Source organism: Opisthocomus hoazin, chromosome Z, assembly GCF_030867145.1.
Source record: "Opisthocomus hoazin isolate bOpiHoa1 chromosome Z, bOpiHoa1.hap1, whole genome shotgun sequence".
NCBI classification, from domain to species: domain Eukaryota; kingdom Metazoa; phylum Chordata; class Aves; order Opisthocomiformes; family Opisthocomidae; genus Opisthocomus; species Opisthocomus hoazin.
In genome coordinates this window covers 13052299-13080149 of record NC_134454.1, presented here as the reverse complement: position 1 = coordinate 13080149, position 27851 = coordinate 13052299, and the positions used below count along the sequence as shown (strand labels likewise).

General features: G+C 38.8%; 1 protein-coding gene across 1 annotated transcript in view; it reads left to right on the top strand.

Moving 5' to 3' along the window:
• Nucleotides 1–27851, top strand: part of EFNA5 (ephrin A5) — a 216436-nt gene that overhangs the window by 169412 nt on the left and 19173 nt on the right. The window contains exon 2 of the mRNA XM_075410609.1: nucleotides 10500–10792. Within this exon, the coding sequence (XP_075266724.1) occupies nucleotides 10500–10792 (293 nt within the window). The remainder of the gene's footprint in view (nucleotides 1–10499; nucleotides 10793–27851) is intronic.

Sequence of the window (27851 nt, the reverse complement as noted above, 5' to 3'; positions counted from 1 at the left end):
TATACAAAGCTTAAAATAAATTTCCCTAGTTGAAGAAACCTCTTAAGTTATGTTGTTCAGAGACCATGTGTATCAGGATTAAACCTGATCGGAAATTTTGTAGTCTATATGCTATAAGTCTACAGAAGAAATTACAGGAATGAAAAGAAAAAATTCCTAACATTAATAATAGCTATGCTACTTGGTGCTTCTGCAGTCTGTAATCTAAAACTCTGGTTGTTCTGCTACTTTGCCTGGCATAAGAAAGAGACTAATATGGAAAGGTAAGACAAAGAAGGTTAAATTATTAGATTTCTCCATAGAACTTAATCTAAAATGCCATTTCTATGTCAGGAAAGGAAGTATTTTTCCTCTGAGTATCTTAAATAAACACAAGGCAATTGTGTAGCAAGAAATAAATTCACTGATTGAAGCCCGCTTTGTTGATAGCAAATTGTCTGCAAATGTATTTATGCACTTTTTAGTTATTCTAACTTTGTTTTTATGTGAATGAGTTCAAATAGCTTTTGGGAATGTATTTGAATATATAGGTTATTTGTGTTAATAGCAAGTTGTGGTTTGATACTGGAATTTCTTGTTATGTTTCTGGGTCTGTTTGTGTGGGTCTGTGATTTTTTTTTTTTTCTTCCTCTGCATTTTGCTCGGGCTATTTTATTTTACATCTGGATTCATTCCTTTTAGCTGGAGGATGTGGATTATGACCATAGCTTGTTAAAATTTACACAGTTTATTAAACATAAAAATACTGTGAAACGTCTTGAGGATTAGTTTCATTTCATACACTTACATATTCGGAAATTAAGGGGTAGATTTTAGCAGTTAAAGTTACTAGGAGTATGGAAGCGGTGGAGATTTCGGTTTATACGAGTTAGCCATCACTCTGCTTTTAATCTATTAGTGGGAAAATGAATTTGCAAAGATGACGCATTATGTACACTTCCTTGTGGAAACAGACTGCAGTTCATCTCTATTATTCAGTGTGCAGGTCAACATGCTTGTTGGGCAAGTGTTCTTTTCTTCATTTTGTGAGTGTGAGAAGCAAGACCTTTCTGCAGATAGGGCATTGTTCTCCATATCCATTAACAGATGTCAGCACATGCCTGGGGCAGGGTTAGCAAATACCAGTCACAGAACCACATTCCATCAAGGCTGATAAACTGTGTCTTCTGGGTTAGACATATGGTCACCACATGTTGTTAGAGCCCAGGTCGGACTCTGTAGTAGTAGTCCTACCTGTGGGGTTTTTTAATTATTATTTTGGTTTGGTTTTTAAGAATTTAAAATCTGAATAGATTATTTTCTCCACGGAGTGTCTGATCGTAAAGTGTGTGTTAGTACAGCAGAGATCAGGTAAGACTTCCTGTTTTTTTAAGAAAAGTAGATACACTAATAAGTCAGCAAACTGCATTTTTTCTGGTATGGGCTAGAGGTAGCTGAAGTAGGCTTTGTATTTTCAAGCAAAAGCATGGAATAAAAGATGAAGCTGACATCTTGTGTGGTGTTAGTGTCTAAAGCAGACAAATGGAGAGTCGTGCGTTGATGGTATTGATGACCACATTTAAAAATGTGTGAGCAGTAATTATCACATCTCCTCATTCCACCTCAGATAAAGTGGGATAAATGTTGCTGGTGAACTCCAGAGTAGTACTAATGTGAACACAAGTAATGAGCTGGTGTCCATAAATCAACTTAACAAAGAGACTGGCTTCAGCCCAGACATTGTGGATTCACAGCATGGATAGAGGCTTCAAACACAAATCTCAGGCTGCCTTTAGTGTCTGGTTGGGTGTAGTACCTTTCAGATTGTGTTTACTAGGGTCTTCAACAATGAAGTTTGTCCTGTAAGTCTAAGTAATGGCTTTGAGAGAATAGTAACTCTTCCTTTGCCTTCACTTCCCTCCTTCTTTCCTCATCCATCTCCTCAAGTTAAATGCCCACAACAATGGAAAATCAATAGCCAGGTAGAGTCTGTAGTCATAGGGAGTAAAGCTATCGAGCTGGCACAGCTGAGAATGAGAGCCTGACCTCTGCGGAATCAATGCTGTGACATGTTGTACGCCTTCATCACCCTTATCATCCACAGCATGACTGTGTCACTTCAAGCCCCCAAGATGCAATGAGTGCTTCGCTTCAGAAGTTGCAGCAAAAGAGAAGTTCTGAGAAATCAGGTGAAAGTCATGTGTGCTGGCTTTGAACAAATTTTACAAATGCAGAGTCTGAGGAAACAGTTGTAATAAACAGAATGAAAAACGTGCAGCTCATGGATTAGGAGGTGCAGAACGATGGGAAGTTAACTTGGTGAGGGTGTTGCAGTACTTGAGAATCTCTGGAGTACTCTGATTTATAGGTGGGAAATAAATGTTGATCTGTTTATTCCCTCCCTCCCTCCCGCATATCTACTCAGGGAAGAGCAATTAGTTTCTTTTTTTTCATGTTTGCATTATCATTGAACATATATCTTTCTGCAGTGCCAGCTATAAAAAGTCAATACAGGACCCAGCTGTACAAATAAACACAGTTATGAATGTAAGGGGGAAATTATTAACAGTAAGTGGAGTAAACACATTTTTGCACAGTTTATTTCATTAAGAGCTTTTAAAGCATAAACATAAATAAAAGATGTGTCTATACTTTAAATTCAATGTAATTGCTGACTGTTATGATGCAACTGAAATTTTTGTTGAGCAATACTATCAGAAAAAAAGGTATTTCAGGTCTCTCAGGTTAATGGAATTAACATTATGTCATTCAAAGATCTGTTACTTTTTAAATAGGATATATCCCTTGCCCATTCAAACCTACTCCTTTCCTCCTGTGTTTTTCAGTCTTTTTTGCCATGGTTCTGCTAATAGAAGCCTCCTCCTTCTGGATGTAGGCTTTCTTTGTTTTCCAGAGGATGTGTTTCAGTCAAGGCACATTAAGAAGTTTTCAACAATCAGGTTTTATTTAAAGAAAAAAAAAGTGGAGGTTTGGTGGGTTATTTCTTTTTTTTCCTTTTTTCTTTCCCAGAAAGTTAAAGACTTTTACAGACTGGTTTTGAGGAGGATTCTTGGTCCTGGAAGTTAAGAGAATTAAAATGTTGCAAGTGGTCATCGGCAGGGTAGCTGTAAACTTTCATAGCCCGGGAATAAGGAAGTTTGAGAAAGTGAAGCTTGAGCGGTTACTTTACCAGTGTTGTAAACCTTGGCGTGTCCTCTCCAAGGACGGTTTCCAGATCAGTTGCATATGCAGGGGTAGGTGCTTCTGACATTTCAAAACGGTTTTTTTTTTGGTTTGTTTTTTTTTTTTTTTTTTTTTTGTATCAGCACAGAATAAAAATAAATATCATCAGTTTGGTATGTTTTGGTGAATTTCTTCTGTTCTGGCCAAACATTCTTTGACTCTTCAGAGCTACTTGTGTTCTTTAAAAACCTAAATGCTGGCTCAAACTGATTTGTTTCCTGTTTCTTCCCATGTTTTAGTCCCTGTAGTAAGTCACTTGCTTGTCTAATTTAAATAGGGAGCATGAATTACCAGATACAATGGTAACTGATCAGAATCCTGTTAGTTAACAAGATGAAACTCCAGTCCTCCAAACGGGAAGGCACAATATCGCTCTTGTGCTGTCGGCTGATAAGAAGGGGTAAAGGGATGAGATTCTCCAGGGAGACAAGCCGTGTAAAACTGACACTTTTTCTCTTGAAGTCCAGCTTAATGCAGCTCTGTCCTCTGATTTTTGTTTGCTTGGGGTTTTTGCTTTTGGACTTCTCCAAGTAGTGTGAAAAATCTGCCAGAAGGGAGGTACGTAACAGGAATAAAAGAGGAAGGTAGATTTCTGACAGATGGATGTGGAGTGAAATTCAGGAAGATCACTCAGTTCTTTCAAGAAATGCAGTAGGCTCTTGCAGCCGTTTGTGAAGCAGCAATTTGAAGTCTGATGAGCTCTTTCAAGTGCAGGAGCCTGATTCTGCTCAGCTGTGTAATTGTGATGGAAGGGAGCCAGCCGAAGTCAGAGACCTGGGCGCAACCTTTTGGGAGGCTTGTTCCGACAGAGCGGGTGGGAAAGTAAAACAAAGGTTACAAATAATAAATTTCTCTGCCTGATTGATGATGAACTAGTAATAAGTGGCCTTATTATAGTAATAAGTTTCCCATGGAAGCCTGGTGATTGCAGGGAAGCTTTAGCTGAGTGCGTGTGACCACATCTTATTTTGATCAGCTGTAGCACAGCAAAGCTGTGTAATTATCATAATCTAACAATTAGCCTGGCATCCTTTCCCAGTGTTTAATTACTCCAATAAATGGTAATTGAATAGAGGACTTAATGACAAGAGAATAAGTTTCTTTCTGCATTGTGTACTTAACTTGCAGTCTTTTCTAGGCGTAATTTTTGAATACTGTTTTTTTTGAGCAACAGCCTTGATTAGTTGTTTCTCTTTTGTTTTGTCGGTCAGTATTTTGCATCGTGCACAGTGTTTTCTCATGGTGTTTTGGACTTGTCTTAACTTGTGAAACTAACCTAAGGACTGTAAGGTCAGAGACAGCTCCTTTACGTTACAGAGGATATTTGTGTGCTTGCTCAGGGTAGCAATATCCTGCTAGATATCTAAAATGTCACTGCCTTGCTACTGTTAGCAAACCCACTTCTCTTAGCATCTGGCAAATGTTGAATTTTCTTTTGGTTTGAATAGAGCTAAAATTAAAATAGCTCTTTGATTACTTCATTGTTTGTGCATCAGAATCATTGTTGATGTCAGCAGAGCTATGGGAACAGAGTTTATTAAATGTTGTGACAAAGCCAGTAAAAAGAGCAGAAAAGCATTAAAGAAGTTATTTTTTGCACAGCACAGAAATAGCATCTTTAAAATTATCTGCAGTAAAATGGTACACTTAATCCCACAACCCCTCAGATAATTAACAACCACAAGATTTCCCTCATCACACATAACAGCTTTAAGTTAGTTGAAATGAGGGGACTTGGACTGTCTAAAAGAACAACAAGGCACAAGTTACCCTGCTGTGTCACAGTCACAGCTTGTGTGTAGAGCTTGGAATGGTTTAATGCACGCTGCTTGCCACGTAAACAGAGGCAAAAGCTGTGAGCAAGCTCAGTAGTGTGGAATGATCAATAACTGACATCATCATGTCCTAAGAGCACTTAGAATGTTGTCCTTTTAAAGGATGTTAACATTTTCCAGAAAATCTTTGTGTTTTGTGTATTATTGCATATACAAATAACTACTGTATACTTATCTGTTAATAATAATTAAGCAAATAGTTTCCTAACTAGCTAAAAGAAATAAACTTCATTTTCAATCTATTTATGTATTTTTCCAGTTGAAGCTTTTCCTGTGTCTAGAGCATTTGTAAGAGATATTTCTGTTGTCTGGTAACAATCTACTGGTGGTTCAGCCTGTGTTGGGATGTTCTCACCTGGCTGCTTTTTTCATTATACTTGTAGGAATGGACTTATCTCCGAGACCTCTCTGTCTCCTTTAAATTTAGTTAAAACTGGCTTATTGGCTGTGAAAGTAAAAAGGACAAGTTGCGTGACCAGCAGTTTCAGAGGTATGCACGTGTGCTGCTCACAGAAGCTAGGAAACAGAAAATATAACTTTCTTCTGTGCTGTTTCTGAAGAACTATGAGTAATTATGGTTTGCATTTACCCCAGGAATGTATCAATTCAGTGGATTTTGTTGATGTTTCTTTGCATTTCAGATTATCATTTGAGAGCAAGGGCAAGGCAACTGGTGTAAGGCATTCAGGAGTGGAAGTGTCCTCTGCGCATTGATGTTACTGGCTGTGCAGGCTCCAGGCAGCAGAATTGGGGCCATTTGCATCTGATCCCTTCTGATGCCAGACTGGAAACCAGAATTTCGTAATTCATTGTAGAGCAGTTATTTGAAGTCTTTTCTGGTTCAAAATGAAGCCTCGCTGCATGCATTTGACAGAACTTCAAATAAAGAAAGGTTGACATAGTAAAAGGAAAATTTTCCAGTACACTTATCTTCAAGTAGAGCATCTGGTGTGTTGATTTTACAGGAAGAGTGATAGAATATAACTAATAAGATTTGTATGGAAAGCAACAATCAGAAGCTATTGCAATCTTTTATCTATCTAAATGATAATGGGAAATTAGTGTTATTTGTGCTGTTCTTAAACTGGATTTTTGTAGTGTTTATTCCGAGAAAGAAAGGAAGAAAGAGACAAAAAAAACCCCAACCAAACAAAACTGTTGTTGCATTCTAAATATCTGTTTGAATAAATCATTACTTGTTTCAGTGACCAGCAAAGCTATTAAATTCAAGATAAGCCACAAGTGCTTCAGAACTTAAAATTACGAAGAGAAGCATGCATACAGGGTACTTTCACTTGTGTTCATGGATAAACAGAATACAGAAGGCATTAATTACTTTGAAAATGTTTTGCTAGTCTTGTGTTTCAGTGGTTAAAATTACCATGAAGTTCTTTCTCTGCATCCTGAATACCTGGACATTTCATCAGGGGTACTTGAGCACAGAAACATTCATGTGACTGTCTTTGCTGGAAGAAGTATGCAAGTTTTGTGTAGTAAGCTGATGTTTGTTGGTTATGGAAATGTTTAGGTTTAGAAGCTACCTAACTATCTGTCTCTGTCTTCAAAATGGCTTTTATAGCCCTACCACCTAATAGCTAGCTGTGTAGTATGCAGGTTTGCAAGACTCTGTTTGAATGCCACCTGACACAGGACAAAGGTTAATTATGTTTGAAGAATAGCTGTGTTTTGCTGTGTGTAAGCCAGAATGCACAGAGGCAAATGGCATTATTTGCAAGAAGGTTTGTAGATGCTGTCAGAGTTTTGGAGAAGCCTTTTTGGTTGGTTTCTACCACAACACAATGTTCTGTTATGCAAAATCTGGACAGGGCTAGTTTCTTCCTTGTGGTGGCGTTTATATAAAGAATCCTGGTTACCACATGGTTCTGGAGGGTGTGGGGTCCAGATGAGGGTCTGCCAGAACAGGAATGAAGACCTAAGTGAGAAAAGGAAAAGAGCATCACTAGAGAATGTAGAAAAGCACACTTTCTATGCTAAACAGGACTGGAAAAAAGGACATATTTATTAAACCTTAAATGCAGTCAACAGATCTGCTATTCCTGTCATCTCTACAAATCTATCTGTTAACAGATTCCACCTTCCCTCTACATGTTGTTTCCTCAACATATGTAGGTGGCTAAACATTGATAAATGTTTTTATTTGAAGTGGAACTTTTGTTTCACTCTAATACCTGACGTTACACTACTAATCAGAGGTTTTCAGCCTATAAATGTTAAGTGTTTTCCTCTCAGGTGTGGTTTAAAATTCTCGGAAATGTGTTTCGCAAGTGTTTCCTGTAATAGCTTTGAGAAGTCTGAGCTGATGAATTTTTTTTGTAAGGTACTCATGGCCATCGCTTGCCTTTCTGTTCAGGTTAGAGGCCTTTGTGTTTCCTCTTTGAGAAGGTAAATACAACACACTACCTTGTAGCTGGAGAAACAAGAATGGTCTCAGTTCACTCTGAGGCATGCTGGAGATGTTGTAGCCTCTATGGGAGAAACAGAATTAGTTCTGCATCTCTTCAGTACACATACTGAGGTTTTGATTGCTGACTTCTTTAAGGTATTACAAGAAGGAAAATAAATACCTGCTTTCTCCTTCTCAGTTAGCTAATAACCATTTTTCAGTATTGCTGTTACTATCTGGAGTAAAGAGACTTCACTCAGAGCTGCTTGATAAAATACCTTGGTACATGTTTTCCCTGGAGCAGGTTCACTGCTGTGCCAGCAATATCGGCTGCAGGCCAGTTTAAATCACTTAAAATATGCATTATCATCTTCCTTTTTTTAGACGCATAAATATAAACACTTTCTGGCTGCGGCAAATGACTGTGGAATGAAAATACTGAGAGAGCAGGGAGCGGGAACGGAAGGACACAAGGATAAAAAGAACTTGGTTATGTACTTCACCCCCTTTGCGGGCAGCCCTTGCTCCTTATTTTCCACCTGCTTGACAGGCAGGGATGTGCTGGTGCAAATGAAGATGCTCAACTGCTTCAGCGCTTATGGAAGCAGAAATAAGAATGAATCTACTAAAATACCCGTGATCAAAGAGGATGGCTGTGTTGTGGTTTTTGTTTGTTTATCAAGATTACAGTAGGGGACTTTGCCAAAAGGGAGTCAGATGAGCTCTTTGCAGCATTGGGTAGAACCGCTCGCTGGTGTAGATTACAGATTTGATTTCATTGCTAATGCAGATTTAAGGTGTGATCACAAATTTAGTTGTCTGTCTCTTTGTATCATCTCCATTATCATAGACTGTGATCGGATTCTGCCCTTCAAATTCAGGTATTTACAGTACAGACTCTGTCTGGGAAATGTCTGTCTAGACTCTTCTTTTGGTTACAGGACAGAAATAGCTGCATCTGGAGTGTGGTCTGTCTCACTCCAGTGTACCTTGGGCCTGAACGGGCCAGATGAGTTGAACTCAAGTTCCTGTTTCTCTCCATTGACATAAAAAGAGAATGTGGAGAAGCAGTTCACAGAAGGTTATTCTTGTCGTGAAAATCTAGTGTTAAGGAGACCATTCTGATCCTGAATGTCTACAATTATGTAAGCGTAGTTCTGAAAGCATGCAGTTTCTGTCACAGAACCGTAATTGGGTATTATTGTAAAGGCACAGGCTGATAAAAGAGGTAGCCTTGAGAATATCTTGAGAAAAATGCATTGTCTGTCACCTGCATGGTTAAAAAAAGCACATGCATACACATACATGCACATACACGCATATACATATGCACTAAAATTGTAATTTAAAAGAAAAAGAGATATCACTGCTAGAACGTGGCTTTCCTATGCATAACTTATGAGCTACTGTTTTTCATTACCTGTAAGGAATGGCATACTGTTAACTGATATAGAGAACAGACACCAATTTGAAAACAATACATTTTTTGAAAGGTGCCAAGTCTGTTCAGGTGACAGGTTTTGAAAGCACTGGAGTACAAAAATATATTTTTAACTAATGATTTAGATGAATGTGAATTCTCCTAGAAGAACTGTGGTTCACAGCGGCTTTTCCATGTTACAGAATGGAACTATGAGGCTGTGCACTGGCTGAAATTGTACAGATATATCATGCTTTGATGCGTGTTCAGTTTTTCCCCTTTAAAAAGCTATTTTATTGAAGTTAAATTATTGTAGGGATATGAAAAGGTGCAGTTTGCTCTGAATTTATCCTTGGAGGGCCAGCAGATCATTGCTTTTTTTCTGAAATTAGATAGAAGGATCCAGATGGCAGATTTCAAGCCCATCAGGTGTTTAAAATATGCCCCTCAGCTAAAAAGAAGTATTATAGTTAAATCTGTCATGGCCTTTTTATTGCTCTGTGGTACACTTGACAACTGCAGCCGTGAAAGAGAGAAGCTACAAGTAGCCCAGTCAGCCTGAAGTGGAGTAGGTCACTGGTTGGTTTCTTTGGCTGCCCCAGCGAGTTTGATAGACGTGCAGACCTGGTTTATGGAATCACTAAATCCATCATGGTATAAGCTCCCATGGAAGCAGTGAATTTGTTCCCATAGTTTCTTCCAGATATTACGGTAGGCATTAGGGAAGTAATGTAAGTGAAATGTGGAGGGGAGAAAAAAAAGACACCCTCCCCACCCCCAACAGAACAAGAATCCCACATCTCTAAGGACTCCTCAGTAATAATAATAATAATAATAAAGTGCATCTGGGCTGGTACCTTGTACTGCATTTCTCAGCTGGCACTCATTCAGAACTGTCATGTTAGTCTGAGTGCTGGTAAGTCGTATCCCAGAATCCTTTTATCTGAACAAAGCAACATCTCCACTGTGTGCTTTTGGCAAAGGAGATGCACTGCTTTTCAGATATATTTAAAAAGCAATACAGGCTTTTCTTTGCTTCTTGACGCACTGCTGCTAATCATGAAGAAAGAGCAAACCTGTTTGTGCTCTTGTAGTAACTATAAGTACTTGCAGTCAAATGAGTTTTTAGCAGAGGGGTGATTACTGCCTGATTCAGAGAAGAGGATATATTTGGGTTATTTATTTGTGTGCATATGTAGATGTTTATATAGACACTGATTTGGGGAGGCTGATGCAGTTTTTGCTGCTTTGCTTCTTCTTGCTTCTTTCTCCAATTAAAAAAAAAAGCAAACCCACAACCAGACAAAGCAGACACTTTCTTTGTTTATTCAATAAACCATAGGGGAGGATAGCCTATAACCTGGTGTGTGTTAGCAAGAGACTCGTTTTGTAAGAGAAGAGAGCAAAACCTTTACCTGGAAGGCCATATCATTGTAGTCCTGCATAAGCTGTCTGTAATAGCTCTGGTGAATTGTAAGCGTTATTTCTGAGTGTGAATGTGCATGGCTGGAGCAAAATGAAGTGCCATTAGTAATGCCCCTTTTATGAAAACATTACCCTGTGACAAGGTCATCCTGAGTTAACCGTGCTGATGTCTGAACTCTTCCTGTGATTTCAGATTCCAGCAGGGCGACTACCACATCGATGTCTGTATCAATGACTACCTGGATGTGTTCTGCCCTCACTATGAAGACTCGGTGCCAGAAGATAAGACCGAACGCTACGTTCTGTACATGGTGAACTTTGATGGCTACAGCTCCTGCGATCACACCTCCAAAGGGTTCAAGAGGTGGGAGTGTAATCGGCCGCATTCCCCAAATGGACCGTTGAAGTTCTCGGAAAAATTCCAGCTCTTCACGCCCTTCTCGCTAGGATTTGAGTTCAGGCCAGGCCGGGAATATTTCTACATCTGTGAGTATATAGAGATTTACCACTGTTGCACAGCAGGTACTAATTTTTCACCTATACTCTGTGGAAGTACAGAGGGCCAAATGGTATATAATGCAGACATCTTACAGTGAATGCAGGCTTAACTATCCCCAGATACATTAGCTAGGAATCTAGCTAGTGAAAATGAGATTAAATCACAGCTTCTTGTCTCACATGAAATAGCATGTCAGCCTGTTCACTGAACCATGGCTGACTTTTAAAGCAAAATGCATTACTGCGTTTCTTCCAGCACTCTGAGGTGGAGGAGGAGGAGAGGGCAAGAAGGGTAGGATGGAAGCTGTCCCCAAATATGAGGAAAAATAATTAATCCTTTGCATGTGAAATTCCTGGATTTTCTTACTTGCTCGATGAAGTACTCTTGTCTCTGTCATATTTGTTGCCCGAGGAAAGTGAGGTCTGCGTAGTTGGTAAGTGGTATGGCTGCTGATGTCAGTAGTCCAGAAATTTTTAGAGTTGTAATTTCCTAGCATAAATAACTCCTAGCATCAAGCCAAGTGGCTCCTTTTTTCTTCCTTCCTATTTTTTCACCCTGTTTCTCTCAAGACAAGCGGTTTCAGTCGGTGTGGGCAATGTGGGTGGGAGCAGGTGGCAGGCAGGGGAGTGTGAATGGGCTGGTGCACCTTCACGACTGAGCAGTGGGGAGCATCCTTTCAGAGCTCTGCGCCCTCCTCCGCGGGGACCTGCATCTGGGCTGTGCCAGGCGCCTGGAGGAGATGCAGGGTAATGTCTGGGGCTAAGGAAGTAAAAACATCAGGAGGTTAAAAACCAGTGGGTTGAGCTAACCAATTCCCTGACCTCACTGTGCAGTTGATACTGCTTTAGCTGTCTTGTTTGTTTAATCCTCCAACAAAGATCTTATTTCAGCAATTTGTTTTGTACCTGAATCTTCCACTCCTAACAAGTTTTGACTGCTCCAGCAATATTTTTTTCTCTGTTTTTAGTGTTTGACTAGAGAGTTGAAAGCTTTAGACAGACCATAGATCCCAATAAATATTGCCTTCATATGTGTAGCTGGCCTTTCTACTGTGAAACAGTCATTCCACCTCATTTCACTAGAGAAACTGAGTATGTATGATCCCTGTTTTTCAGCCTCATTTCTTCAGCGTTGAGCTTTTTCTTCTCCCTTTCTAAATCTACAGGGAAATACATTGCTAGTGGATAGTTTTCCAGTCATTTCTTGTTCTTCCAGCAAATAAAAAACTGTAATGAGTGGTGGTTCAGCATCAGAAGAACAATGCGTTATTATTGTGTTGAAGCACAGTTATAATAAGAATATTGCTAAAAATAATTTTAAAAAGCAAACTGTAATTTTACTTAAAACTATTCTTTAGTAAGGTCATGAGAAATCACATAAAGATATCATTTATGTGGATAATGTTCTAGGATAAACAAATCTGTACTGTGGAGGCCCAGTCCTACTTGTGTTGTTTGTTTTGGGGTTGTTTTTTTGGTTCAGTTACTCAGCATCATCAGTAAAACAAGCAGGAATACTTAAGCTAATGAAGTCGTTACCATCACATGGTCGCAGTAAAATGTAGCACAGGGATGGCATCAGTAGCTGCAAGCAATTTAAATATAAATTTTAAAAAGCCCCCAACAAAAGATTGGTTTTCTAAATTTTTAAAAAAAGAAAGAGAAGTGTTTGATAAAAGTGAAAGCCAAACATGAAAGTGAAAGAAAAAAATAGGGGAAATCTCAGCTTGATCTGTCTAGCTAATAGCTTTATTGTTAGAACATACAAAATCCATTGAACTCTCAAGCTAGACATTATTATTCAAATACACCCAGGTTGCTTATGCCTGGTTTTCCTCATTTGTGGTTAAATTCAGTATTTCACTAAAGATCATTATGTCTTCTATAACATTCATTTAACTGAGTCATTTAGCTGTCAAGGGCTCCCTTAGAAATAATTGTTCCAAAGTGCTTTAAAATATGAAGAGCTTTATGATATTCAACTGCATTTAGATGGAATTATTTTTTTTTAATGAAAGGTAAAATAGCAAAAATTTAGCAGCAAAGAGATGTTCATTTACTAGTAGCTTATTGGCCTGGTATTCACTGAAATTTAATTTTTATGCAGGTTTCAGAGACACAAAAGCTTTTCCTCCTTTTCTGTAGTTTAGGTATTTTTTACCTTCATCCTTCACTCTGCTGAGGACAGTAACAAGGTTGACAATGCAGCAGTTGCAGGGAAGCACTGTACACTAAGTTAACGGTTAAATGCAGACTTTCTCAGGGGAGAGTTGTCCATCCTGGAATGAAGAAATGAGATGGTGAAACATTGTTCGTTGTTTCCTCATCAAAACTGTAAGCAGGCTGTAGTCCAGGCTACAGAGACCACCTTTGTTACCTTTTTGTATCTGCATGTGAAAGAAATCACTGCTTCTCCAGGGAAGTTTTCCTTTCCTCTGCAAATCTGAAACCTTTTCCCTCTCTGCAGGAGATGGGGAAGGCTTACTATGTACCATCGAACTGGTATATTCTGTTTTAGGCTTACAAAATATGTCATGTAGTCTAGACCTCTGGAAAGACAGAAATATGAAGTGGTTGGTTAGGTATTTAGCTTAGTTATTGTCAGTTTGGTGCTTTTTCAAAAGCCTTTGCAGTTTACCTTTTAAGGATGTGACTTGCCTCTCTTCCATTATTTTCAGAAAATGCAATAATATAAGAACAATCACTGTCTGCTTTTCTGAAGTGTTGGTTTTCAAAATGTGACTTTTCTTTGTTGTGCCATTGCCTTCGTATGTTGCTCAGATGAAGTAGGATCTCCCTTCTTTGCATGTTCATTCTAGGAAAATACAAGGAAAAAGACGTCTTTCTGATATCAAATTTACATTGAAGTAGTGAATTTAACATTGCAGACATGCAATCAACAAGTACTGATTGAGTTTACTTTTGAAAGAAGAAACTATTATTAAATATTTACAGATAAATTAACTTTTATTTAGTTAGGGAGTACACAGTGCAGGACTGGGGAAAGTAAATAATAGATTATGACCTGAAGTCTCAATTCTTACTTAGTTCTTAGCAGGTGCTTACTGCAGGTTAGTGTATGTTAGCCTGAGAACAGACAAAATAGTGTTACTGCTGAAACACAAGGAAACAAAACATAGAGAAAGCAGAACCTAAATACTTAGTGGTGTGACAGTGATTTTAATGTCCTTCAGAAGGGAAAGTAAGCTTGGGTATGCAGGTTAAGGTGGGGTACTGTGCAAGGGAAGATGAACACAAAAGCAAGGAAGGCGGGGGAAGAACCTAAAATGCATAGTGTTATGTAATTGCGTGATTCAAATTGAGAGTATCATTTTCATTACTTTAGCTTAATTATAGGTGTTTTATTTTTGTTGATGTACTAAGTATTGAATAAAATACCAGTAACAACTTGGCAAATCTACATCAGAGCTGTTGAAATAAAAAAATGAAGGCAAGGCTAGAACCAGACTGCTGCAGCTTATGCACAATGCTGACCACAGTTTCCAAACCAGGCTCCTGTATCAGTTTAAGCTAGACCACATTGCTCTTGTCTTGAGAGCAGTGTATTATTGGTGCAGTGTCTGAACTTGTACTAATATTAAGCTGTAGCGTATGCTTTTCTCTGAACAATCAGTCCATTTATTCCATCAAAGATTTTGTTATCTGACATGATTTATGCTTAAGACATCTGTGCTGTTTTTATCATCTTATCCTCCAAGGTTTCATATATGTTGCTTATTTAGTCATTTTATGACAGTGAATATTGTCTTTTATATATGCTTATACCTTTTTCCTAGAGAGACTGGGTAGGTTTGCTCTTCTTCACAGTCCTCTTGCTGCTTTCCTGTTCTCCGTAAGATCTTGGAGGTTTTTGCTAGCAATTAGCAGGCTTTACATGTAATTTATCTAAACTTAACTTTAATGGTTCTTTTTCCATTTTTATTGACAAATGAGCGCCTTTCATCTTTTAAAAATCCTGTTGTCTTACCTGTGGCTTATTTGTGTAACTTTTTTTGTACTGTTTCTTTCTAGTTTTATCTCATGCATGTGTCTTTCTTATTTTATTTCAAAATGCTTATGCTGTTTCTCTGTATCACCTTTAATGATGTGTCATTATCACTGTGTCTTTGTTGTAACCATTTATTTGCATGAACCTTCTGATTGCCAATTCAGGAACCTTTTGTTGTAACCATACTGCTCCTGACCACACCGAGATAGTATGTTTTTACAATCTGAATTTAATTATGGTTATGAATAATATTTTTAATCATTCTTAAATTTGTTATTAAATTAAGAACCTGAGTTTGTAAAATTCTACTTACAGTTGTACATACACTTATTATTAATAACATCCAGCTCTCCTATACTCCTTTTTCTCACAGAATCTGTTCCCAGGGAACCTGCTATTACCTGTCCGCTTGATTTTCTTAATATTTGCCTTTGTCCCCTGTTGTCCTTGCTTCTCTGTACTAATTCCTTCTTTTCCTGATATTTCTGACTCTTACCACCTGAGGGTTTTTATTCAAATGTCATTCCACCCTGATGGTCTTAGCTGCTGCTTCTGAAGGAGAATTTGTGATTTTCATAATTTCATGTGTAAAATTGCCCCTCTTCTGTTAGCTTGTTCCACCTCTGTGACTGGACATTGTCCTCACCATGTTCCAAAAACTGTGGCACAGTTTGAATCCTGCTGTCGTTTAACAGCTCTCAGGTAGTTGAACTATCTCTGCAGCCATCTGCACACCTCTGGAGGCTTCTCTGATTGAAAAGATGTTAAGGAAAAAACAGTCACAGAAGACGTGTTCATAGTATCTCCACTTCTTTTTGTCATACTTTTGTCTTTTATTAGGTAGTTGGCTTATCTTATTAATAAGGTCTCTAGCTGAACTCTTGTTGAGGCAGTAACAATCTCTTAGGATTAGTTTTGGTATAGCAAGAATTAAGAAAGGGGACTTCGTAGAGGCAAGGTTGAATAGCATGTGATACTATATGGGAGAAAACTGCTGAGAAATCTTTACACTGTGGTTTGTTAACGCTAACTTGGTATTTTTCACATACTCAAAGGATGGTATTGAACAGCTGCATAGAGCTTAATGCTCTTGCTCAAGCACCAGCTGAATATCAGTGGATATCAATGTTTTGCATGTACAGGCACAACTCACTGTAGCATGACTATTTGATTCAGGGATCCCCGCATGTTTGCGAGAGCTTTGGTTTGATATAATGGGAGCACAAAACAGAAAGATTGTGAACTGTAATGTTGACCTATCAGAAAAGCTAAATGTGAGTCCTCCTGTATGCTTCTCTCTCTTTTGGCATCTTGTTATAGACCTGGAAATCTCACTTTTTCAGAACCAGTTAGTGTTGTTAGCGCAGTGGTTTATACTGCTGACCGTAGGTCTGCTGGTGGGAGGTGCTGTCTGAGGGCATAAGTACAGTATTTCTCAGGTTTTACTTATTTGAGGAAATTCCTGATGGAAAAGGAAGTAATAAAAGAAACCTGTATGAAAGGTTAGATTACTTACTTTTTTTTGAGGAAGTCAGCTGTTACTTTTGTTGTTGTATCACAGCTGGGGTGGCACAGTAATAGAACACTAGTAATAGAAACGCTTTTTTTGTTTTTGTTTTTATTCTCCATCTAACACTTAGACTGTATGATTTCTCTTTAAGCAGTCATACCAGTAAAGACAAATCTGTTAACCAGGAAACTGACTTTGGCATAAGTGGCAAATTATACCATCTTGGAAGTTCAAAAAGAGCACAGTGGATGTTTTATCTATGCATTTACAAATGTGAATGTAAAGATACTGTCAGCCTCATTTTAAAGTTGCCTTTATGTAAAGCAGAATTGCTCCTGGATGTTCACCAGTGTACCTAATACTGATTAGGTATCAGAGCATCCTTACAGTTGTGGGGAAGAAATTAGTTTCCATTTTAATGGCAATGCTCTGTGTTTCTGGGAATTTCTGTTCCTCTGTTTGTAGTTACTATAAAGACTGGCCACCTCTTGCAGTCACCTGTTGGTACCTTGTGTATCTGCTTGTTTAAGCAGTTAGTCATTTTTTACACTTGTAATGCTTCTTGTGTCACAAAGTCCTTGGCTGATTGTCTCTTTGGCTTCTTGACCAGTACCCATGGTACCTTTTTATGTAGGACAAAATTAAGATGATCCATACATGAAAACAGATTATTTTGCTTTTTGTGGTGCACACAGTCTTCAATTATATGAGAAGAGCTTTCAGCAAAACTCCTATTTGGGTAGATTTTTTCCCCTCATACCGATAACTTCTATGCTGTGAAAGGCCTGGTTTGGATATTTTCCCACCCTGAATCTGTCAACACTGGAACTCAAAGTCAAAGATTTGGCTTGGGGCATAGTTTGGACTTCAGCTTTAGAGAGATGTGTGAGCTCTAGAGAAATGAGTAGAAGGAGCAGATTGATGGTAAGACTTGTCATGCCATACTTAGCTTGAACTGGGGGCGGTGGAGTCACTGTATTTACTCCATAGGCTAAACTGTTGTTAAAAATTGTTTCTACTTGTGGAAATGGTTGATTTAAGTAGCAGATATTTTGCTTTGAAAGTAAAGACTGGGGTTTGTCTTTCAGCAGGTGAAAAAGGCTGTCTGTCTTCAATTTAGCAGGTGTTAGTTAGTGCAGGTACTGCTGGTGTTTGTGTTTTCTCATTGCTTTTTGAAGACACAAGGTCAGAAGAGTTCCTTTTGGAACTCTCTCTTTGGATATCCTGGTTTGCACCAAAAGCTGAAAAACGAAGGTTAGCTAAGGAATGTTATTAAGGGATGCTGAGGCAATTACAATCATTTTTAGTGTGTTGATTGCACTTTTCTTTTAGGGAAACATTGTTTATTGCCAGGTCCCCCATTAACCTTTCAATCAAGATCTGATCAGCATAAACACTGATACTACTTTGACAGCAGTGGGCTCAGATGTGCCACTCTACTACAAATCCTGCTTTGATAGCTGGTTTACCAGAATCACTAGAGATGTTCTGAATGAAATCAAAGCAAGTGAAAGGGTTTGATAAATGTGTACTTTAAAAAATATTTTTGTGTGATAACGTTAGACAGACGAGGAAGGTGACCTTTAAAAGGGAATTCATGCTTAGCCTAGTGTGTAGATTAAAGGACTGGTTTCTGTTAGAAAGCATCAGAAGAATTAAGTGCTGGTCCTGCTGAAAAGAAAGCAGAAACAATCACCAGTGTCTAATAGATTTTGACGTTGGTAGCGTTCTTAGAATCCTCAAAGGGAGCGTTAAAAGCTGTTGAATAATTTGGGACTCGGGAGAAATCCATATAAGAAAACGAAGAGAGAACCACGGAAATGCTGGTCTCTGTTGTTTGAGTTTTTCAAAGGGAATGAATGTCTTTCAGATACCACGTTGAAAGATTCATGTGGATTCATGTACTTCAAAAATTCAAGTGCCATTAAGATCCTGATAGCAGCAGAAATGTAAAAGAGGGGAGGATATACTATATATCTGTAACTTTGAAAGCTGTCTCATGAGCTGTTGTATAATGTCTTCACCCCTGTAGAAGACCAGTGACTTGGTTTGTTTTCTACTGAAGTACTGATTTTGGATGTTAAAAGAATGAGAGCACGCCCACAGACAGAAAGGAAGAGGGACGGGGTTTTCTTTCCTCTGTCTTTTTTTCCTTCTCATCTGACATGCTTAATGAAGGCCAGATCTTTTTGTCGGAAAAGAAAGCATGTATTGAATGTTGTTTTGTGATCATCAAATCACAAATGTTAAAAAGATAGATCAGTTAGACCTTGGATGAAAGGCCTCCAAGGAGCATTAGGAGCTTGATAAGGCCATGTGACACACCTGCCTTAAGGGAAATGGTGGCTAAATGTTCCATACTGGTGGCTGCAGACTACTGTAATTTTTAACATTTGTGATTAGGTGACCCTGCTTCGGCAGGGGGGTTGGACTAGATGACCCACAGAGGTCCCTTCCAACCCCTACTATTCTGTGATTCTGTGATTCTGTGATTCTTGTAAAAATCCCATTGCAACTTTCTTAAAAGTAAGTATTTAAATTTCAGTGTTCTGCTGGAAGTACAGCTGAATTAATTGCACACAGCCCTTTAAATCCTGATGGACCATTCATCATTCCTTGCTTTAAATCAGTTTTGATGTTCAGCAGCTACAGCTTAACATCTCAGAGGCGGCTGCACTTCAGTGGTGGGTGAGGCTTTTTGCAAGGGTTCTTCACTGGGATGTTAGGAGATTAATAAGGTGAAGCATGTAGATTCCTTGGATGAAAGAACTCATAAAAGTGGAGAGTATTAGTAATAATTATCTGAGGACTTATAACACTGTAACAATGTTCTAATTTGATTTCTGAGCAAACGGAAACTTGTTTAATGAGCTGTTGTATTGGAAGTATGCGTTTTGTAACATGGAGCAGATGCCAACAGAAATGGAAATAACATAGCAGTGACATTTGGAATAACAGTGTTGTACTTCATTGCTTCCATGTCATCAGCATGTTAGTCTCCCCATTCCTCAGACTAACTCACCATGGCAGAACTTTTTCTGCTGATACTGTCTGTGTATCATGATACAAACTGAGTAGAGATGCATGCCTGCAACTGATAGACCAAAACCAAACTCCTTCAATGAAAAAATACTTCCACATGCAGAACAACTGGCTGATGATCTTGTTTCATAAGTTAGTACTCAACATTCAACTCTGTATTTTCACAAATAATTGGATTTAAAAGAGCAAATTTGTTTCTAAGCTACCTAACCTTCTGATATTAGAGAAGGCTATAGAATAGGAGAATGTTAGGAATTCTCAATACTTTCTATTCCCCAGTAATGCGTACTGTTCAGACAAAGTGGCCAAGACTCTGGGCTCAAAACGGTGCATGCGGTTAATACTCCTATCTCCAAGATTCTTGGCAAGTCTATATAAATCACATAGACTAAGACTTTTCACAGAAGATTCTGAAATGCATAGAAATACTTTATTCTGAAAAATCACAGAAAAATCTTTTCAGACTTCCAAATGTTTCTACTTCCCCTCAGGAAAGCAGTAGGTCATCCTCTGATCTACATTATTGGCCAAATGAGATTTTTACTGCCTCTAAAATGTCCCTGGCTTCCCTTTTACATCATGGATATTTAATATTTTAAGTATCAAGTGGTATAGCCAGCTATACACAGCACTGCTTTAGGGAATTAAGAATGGCTTGAAGGTGTATCAGAATCTCACTCGTGCCATACCTCTGTGCACAAAAGTAACTAGGCTCCTGATGATGAATATGGGGAATAACGCTGTTGCTGATCTTCTGGGGGTGAAATTATCTTAATTATTTGAAGAATAATCAGAATGGCAGTATATTAATCAGTTTAAAGAGCCCTGACAATTCAGTTGTAGTGGAGTTCAAAATGTGTTCAGGGAAAAATACACCAAAATAGTTTAACGTACATTATGTTTTAAGAGTTGTAGGTGAGTATATTGGGAAGATATGTACCTGGATTTCTTCTTAGGTGTTTTTTGACACATCTGCTTTTAGTAATACTGGGTTGTCTTCGTGTATCTTGATGCCTGTATCATTAAAACCTGCACGTGGACTACTTCTCTCTAATATTTTATGATTTTGCAGAAGATGTTCAGCTGTGAGGCATTGAAGAATGCACTATCCTACAGCATAGAACCCTGCATTGGGACTGAAGTCAGGATCCCTAGCAGCAGCTGCAGCAGGGCTTGCTGTCTGTACACATGTTGAATGTATTTCTGCTGGAGAAATCTTGAGCAGAAATATAGTAGCCTTAGGCTGAAATAGACATTGTGTCTTTCTCAAGCATCCTGGGGACTGTAAAAGAATGTGACCTCTCCTCTTGAAGAGGGCTTAGTATTAACACCTCTCTGCTTCTGACTGGTGATGCACAGAGAAGTCATGAACTTGTTTTTCCTCAGGGAAATGGGATTATGTGTGCATTTCCCATTGGTGCTTCATGGACGTGGGATCTGACTTCCTTAGGTCCTTTCTGTAAACGCATCAAGAAGTAGAAGGGATGAATGGCATAGTCAAAACTGTATAGGCACATGAGCAAGGTAGAAAGCATGTTTCTTAGAGAGAGGTGCAGAAGGAAAGCATGTGTTTGTTCAGAAACAAAGGTATGTTCTGGTGAGGGCAATGACAGTGTTGTGTAGTTCGCACATGAGCTACTGACATGGGCAGGTTTAGCAACTTCTGAAGGTTTCTTATATTTCACAAGAGTTTTAAAATTGTTTTATTAGCAGCTGAGTGTAAGCAGGCAAATTATAATGCTACTGGAGTTTCAATTTAATGATCATGTGTAAGAATACATTTAAAGTACATTTATAACAAGACAAAGGTATTTAGTTGTTGAACCAGTTGTCTGAAGCCTTGAAATACAGATGTTATTTATTTTTCACCATTGATAGTGCTGTATCTCTCTTACCTGGATCTCACTGGAGTAATCTGGTGATCACAAGACCGCCTCTGAGGAATGAAGCGTCTGCTTGACAGCTGTTTGTTGGTATGCTGCAAAGCGCCCACATTCCAGCCCACACGCTTTGCTGCAGTGCTGAGTTTCCAACTTAAATTGCGAAGATTTTAGCTATCTCTCTTTGTAGTGCTAAAAAATGCTGCCAGCTAGGTAGCAGAAGCAACAGCTGCCTCACAACCTCACAGGTAACCGGCTCCCACGTCTGTACGGAACGTGCCACTTCCAGCTTACAGTAGGACAGTGTTAGGAGCTTTCACTGCTGACCCTTTACCCCCAGCCCAAGCAGAGCGATCAGCCATTACGATTAGAAATTCTCGCCAGAGATACGGTTCCTCATCTGTAGTGCTGCACCTGTGGTAGCTTTGCTTAGAAAGATACACCAGTGCAACAGCATTTTTTGTTCGCAGTCCTGCTTGAAATACTCAGTGGCAGCTCAAGCGAAACTGCAAGTTAGTCACTGTCACGTTTAGGCATTAAAAGTGGAATTAGTAATTTATATTAATCACAAATGTTTTTCCAGGTTTTATTAACGAGCAGACTGGCTGCCAAAATGCTTTCTGGAAGACATTTTTTTCTCCCAAATGCCACAGAGAACAAAACAGTTATTATGGGCATTTAGATAAAGATTAACGGTTTCAGCAATTCATTTGAGGAAAACTGTATTTTACTATACATTCCACTTCAGTGCGGATCATCACTGCCAGCATGATTTGTCGCCTCCTTGGTAAAATTATGTAGTGGAGGCACAAGATCGTGTAATTCATTTTAAGACCAGGAACAGGTTAATCAACAAAACAGAATAAGGTTAAAAAACAAACCAGACCCACATTTCTCAGTTTTTTTCTCAAGTCCAGATTTCCAATAGGAGGAGTGACATGTCTGTCTAACTGCTGTTTGAGCACATATGGTTCATTTTGTCTTCATGTTTTCTTGTTTCTTTGCCCGCATCATGCCTTTTTTTCCTCAAGATGACTTCATGTACCCTATTTAGATCTCCACGAAAAAATAGTACATGTGACTGCTTCATATTCTGTGCATCTCAAGTAGTTCTGTGGAGTACTGTAGGAGCGGTCCATGAACTTGGTGCGGGGTGTGAAGAAATTGCTAGAATGATAAAGAAGAGGTCAAAATGAGTATTGCAGGGTTTAACAGCAATGCAGGGCAGACTGCCAACATGACCTTCACACTTTCACATGTTTTGGACAGACAAAATCAATTTCCTAGCATACTACTTTTTGAGTTTATCGTGTTCCAAGGAATTAAAGAACAGAAAAGCTGTATTTTGTTCCATTATAGCTAGCTTCCTTTTTTCTTCCACTTTTGCATTTTAGGATGGTATAAAATGAAGGAATTTGAAACACAAGTGAAAAATCAGCTATTTGCTACAAAGGAGACAAACAAGGGTTGAAGGAGAAAAAAACTCATTACAGAGAGATTAGAAAATTAATTGATTGGTGGCTCTGACGGTTCCCATTGGATGTCTAAGGATCCTGTGAAAAGAAAGTACAGTCTCAAACATAACATTCCTTCCTATTATTTCTTTCTCTTGCATAGAGACTCCTCTGAAGCATCATTAGGTTCCAATTATTTTCAGTGAAATATTTCACAAGAAAAGGGCATGATAAAATCAGCAGAGGTAGTGTTATTCCCCCGAGAAACTCACTATGGCTAATACTCCAACTGTAATAGGGAAGGCTTCGAAAGAGATTTCCACGGGGGTGATTCTGTTTCATGGAGGGTTTGGAACTCCTATGACACAGAGTTAATGTGCCTCCTCTTTCCCCAAAATTAGTACAGGGCAGCTGATGAATTCAGTGGGGTCTGAGAACTTGGTCATATCCATGGCTTAATATAAGCATGTCTTAAACCTGCAGTGAATCTGTTTAGTGAAGAATCTATTACAATTTTTGTCCCTAAGGCCGAGTGTTGTTTTAGAGATACTGTTCTTTTAACAAATGACAAAATGTTTGTAACAATGTTTACTTCTCTGCTCACTGACCTCTTTTCCTGTTCTTATCATGTATTTATTTAGAAGCTATGTGTGTACTGGTTGTATGCAATTTTAACTCCACTAAAAGAGAAGGTGTTTGTGATATAAAATACCAGTGAAGTGCCTCCTGGGCATTGTGTTATGCTTTCACTAGATTATCATTCTCCTCGGTGGGCTGAGCTGACCACTTGTTCTTTCTTGTCCTCGGGGTGGCATAACCATGCTTACGCTTTCCAAAGTGAAAATGAGGTTAAAGATAAATTCAGCCCTAGTTTAGGTAGGTGATGGCTTGCGATACTTCCCAGGGTAGAAGTGTGTGACTGTATGAAGTGTTAACTGTTGTGCTTAGTTCCCCTCCTCTTCCTCCTGGTAATGACTGTGGTAAGGGATGTGCATTAGAGGAGGAACGTTCACACTGAAATCTCTCCTGCTGAAGAAAATGGCAGAAGGAGCCATTCTCTACAAATGTACTCAAGCTTACCTAAGGAAGTATGTTCATTTTTCAGAAAACAAGCATTTTGGTTTGCCACCAAAATCCTTGAGATGCAAAGTGTAAAATACTCATTTTTATTGGAGTTCTTGAAACTATGTGCTGTGCCATGCTATTGCTGCCTTCTTAATTGAGGCAGAAACTGCCTTTTCTGTAGCTTTGTGTTTATGTTGCACCTAATTCTGCGTAATGGTCAGTATTTGCGGTGAGGGGTGATCTGAAGGTGTTGAGTATGCTCAGATCCTTGAACTGCTCTCTGCTCAGCCACACCGGCTTCTTGTTCTTCTCAGAAACAATAGCATTGCTTCTAAACAAATTATGGGGTAATTTGGAAATCCAGTAATAATCTCTTCTAGATGTTATATAGGTCCAAAAGAAGTGCATTAAGACTTAGCTTGGGAAAAGCCCTTATAAAGGACTGTCTAGGGAGAATATTTCTTGACATGCTAACCTACCTGAGAAGAGATATTGCTGCCCAGGACCTTTTCATTTTAGTGAACTAGAGAATATTTTGAGTGAAAAATAGTCGTAAGCCAAAAATAAATCTCTTGGGGAACCTGTTGCCACATTCAAGTTTTGGGCGGAAAAGGAAGAGAAAATTTTCGGAACTGTATCAATGTATTGTGCTTTAAAAATGTAAATTAAAATTACACTTTGGGTACTAGTGTGCATACAGCTGGATTTTCATGAAGATGTATGCCGTTCCACAGAGTGCTTGTGAACAGCATGTGGTATTCTGTGTGATAATATGTATGTGTATATCTGCAGTGCACCCTTACAAATATGAGGTGAAATTATAAGCACACATACATTCTACAAAGAAGTTAGCAATGAAAGCCACACAAATAAAACAGCAACAGAAAGTCCCATGAAATTGCCCTAGCTCTTCAGCAAATGTATTTTAGGCTGAAGAAAGAAGACTCTGAAATAAAAGATTTCTGTGAGGGGAGCAGTGAAAAAAGACTTAAGTTTTTTTCTGTGCCATTTAATGAAGAAAGAGGGGGTTTTATTTATACACATAAATTTCCCTCTGATGGTTTTGCCTCAGATTCAAAAAGTAAATAGAGATTGTGTATGTACATTGAATGCTAAAAACTATGAATTTCATTCACTTTTAACTGGACTTCTGAAAAAAAATTCTGACAAGTGTACGCACAGATTGGTAGATCAGAGTGGTCTTTTTTTACTTTACCATCAGTGAAAAGGACATTGATTTTCATGCATCTGTATTTGAGTGGAATCTTTATTTAGGCTTTAGGTGACTGATCTGAAATGCACCTGAACACACAAATCTTCCAAAAAGAAAATAAAAACATAATCCACCTAAACCTGGGGTAGATACAGTATATGTAATTTATTCCATGTAAATTGCACATATGCTTCTTCAATCCTGTTCTTACTTGATCCCAGTCCAAAAGTAGGTAAAATAAATAGATTGCATATTACAGGCCATATGTCAGGAGTGCTTAGCGTTCCCAATTAGAGTCATAATTTTAGAAGTACTTAGCTGTCACATAGGTATCCCAATATTTGGCCAGATTTCTAAAATGGTTTGCACGTGAAGCACTGACTTCTTATGAAAATATCATCTCAATTGCAGATTGTACACATCTTGAAAGTTTGTCAGTAGATTCTTTTGAGTGTTATATTTATGTTTTACCATTTTTTTTGTTTTGTTTTAAGTGCAAATACAATATTCTTATCAACTTGAGTCCCATTTCTACTCTCCCATAATCAAGGGCTAAGATAGGCTAGTATTGTTAGCTGTTCCTTTCTTTTAACACAAAGTGCAACTGTTAGCTTAGAAGCACATAAAAGAGTCATTGTAGTGTTGATGTGCATGGAAGTGGACTTGAAAGTACAAGGTTTCTTTTACATTTATCTAGTGTTTTATACAGCTGTCTCTCAAGAGCAAGTGTGTGCCTCTGGACAGGTAGTGCATTAATCAGACAGAAACATCTAGATGGTGAGACCAATAACAGAGGGAGCTGGAGCGTTGGATTGTCTTGGCCTTTTGCTCAGGTGCCACCAGAGTCCTGCCATGTTCCTCGGAAGTGGTGGGAGCAGGGCTCGTACCCTCTCTTGGTGTGGAGGTGCTCCGCTGCTCAACAGTGGGGTTTCCTGCAGGGCTTTTTGTCATAGATTGTGTGGCAGAGCTCTGACTTTAAGCTGATGGGGGCTTTTTTTGTGAGCCTGTAGATAGGTATTTTGTCAGCAGTCATGTTTCAGGTGGGAAATTTTAACGAAAAGTCATTAAGAAAACCCCACCTTTATCATGAGCTGCTAATGACCGCGAGCTGTGGATACAGCCTATGAACCACCTTCTCCCCCAGGCAAGCGCACACAATTTCTGTAACTGAAGCTGGTGGAAAGCTGACTTTACGAACACCATCAGCTTCTATTGGAGGTGCCTACCACATGTCACCGCTGAGGCTTGGGCTGAAAAGCAGACCTAATGAAGGAGTTTTCCAGCCCTTGGTGCATCTGTGGCACTTGCTGTCCCTGCTGTGCTGCATGGCGCACCGGCCATTTGTTGGCAAGTTCATATTTCACACTGCAGGGAATTGAAATGACTGAACAGACAGGAGAAGAGTTTTATTTGCAGTAGCCTGTGTGTCCCTAGACTCTGATTTGGCATAAAACATCTGCTTCATGATCTGTTTCAAGGCCAGTTCCCTTCCGCCAGCAAAGGTTACGACTTCAGGCAAGCTGTGCCTTCGCTGGCAGGGGGAGATTCGCCTGAAGTCTTGATTTAGTCAGGATCAAAGCATCCTGCCACAGAAATCCCTTTTTCAATTACTTGTGAAAAAGCAGCCAGACGGTAAATGTATTAACATATTAAACAGTGAGTAAAGCAGGCCACTGACTTCTGCTGTATAGGTTTTTGTGAGAAGTTTAAATAAACCACGTCTGTGTGTACGTGTGGCTAGGAATAAACATTCATTGTTCTGATAGTAGGAGAAGTGATAGACGTTCTACCTGTACCTGTTTAACTCTGTTGCAAATAGGCAGAGTCAAGTGAGTACATCCTATTGGTTTCAGCTACAGTTTATGCATATTTTCAGTTTGCAAAGTTAATTGGTGTAATGTTGATGTAGTTTCTCTAAAAGTCTTAGGAAACAGGCCCAGCAAGATGCAATATATGAAGATAAATTGATGCCTTAAATCTTTTTTGTGTTGATGGTGGAGACCTAATTTCAGGGGGTTTTGTCTCCTACCAAGAAAGTAAATTTTTGAAAGACTGATACAGATTTCTTTGCAGAAGTAGCATCTTGATCCACAGTTACATATGTACAAATGAAATCCGTGTTCCTTCTTGCAATAACATAGTTAGATTCAAGCCTTATTACAGTGGGTAGCATATTATCGTCTATGTACTTCACTGCCATTGATGCACAGTCTTTGCAACATATGGCTATTTTTCCTCCTCAAAAAAATCCTTTCTCTAGCTTAAAAAAAATAGTAATTGAATATTTGCATATCTCCAAGGAGCCATGAGGGTTAAACTCTGCATTCATCTTCTGCAGTTCTTAGGCCGCTTTTGGTTTAAGAGTAAGAACTATTGCTTTTATGAAGTGCCTTTTTCTATAAAGTCAAAACCTCACAGCAGTGCACAGAAAGCCAGTGCTATAAAGGAGCTAAGTAGAGTCTTTAATAGCGAGAGCTAGGTTGTAAGTGTTTTTGTTCCTATGGAGCAGATAGATTTGGTTCCATCTGTTCCATATTCATAACAAAAGAGCTCACTTGCAGGAGGACTGACTTCCTGGGAGTAGCATGGTAATGATCTTTTCACCACAGATTGAAAGGATCTGAAAATGGTCACTTCAGCTCAGCAGAAAGCAGCTAGCAATGATGGCGCTTCAGACCTGCTATTTTTCTGCAGCTCTGTTTCAAGATACATGTTTTTTCTGAATAAAGCAAAATAAAACTAAAAACATAAACCTTGATCCCCCCCTGCCACATCAGTCCTCCTGAGGAGTTCAGGATGTGTTTCTCAAACAAAAATGGAATGACGTGTTACGAATACAGGGTCAATTTTTCTTTATTTGATCTTGGTATTAAA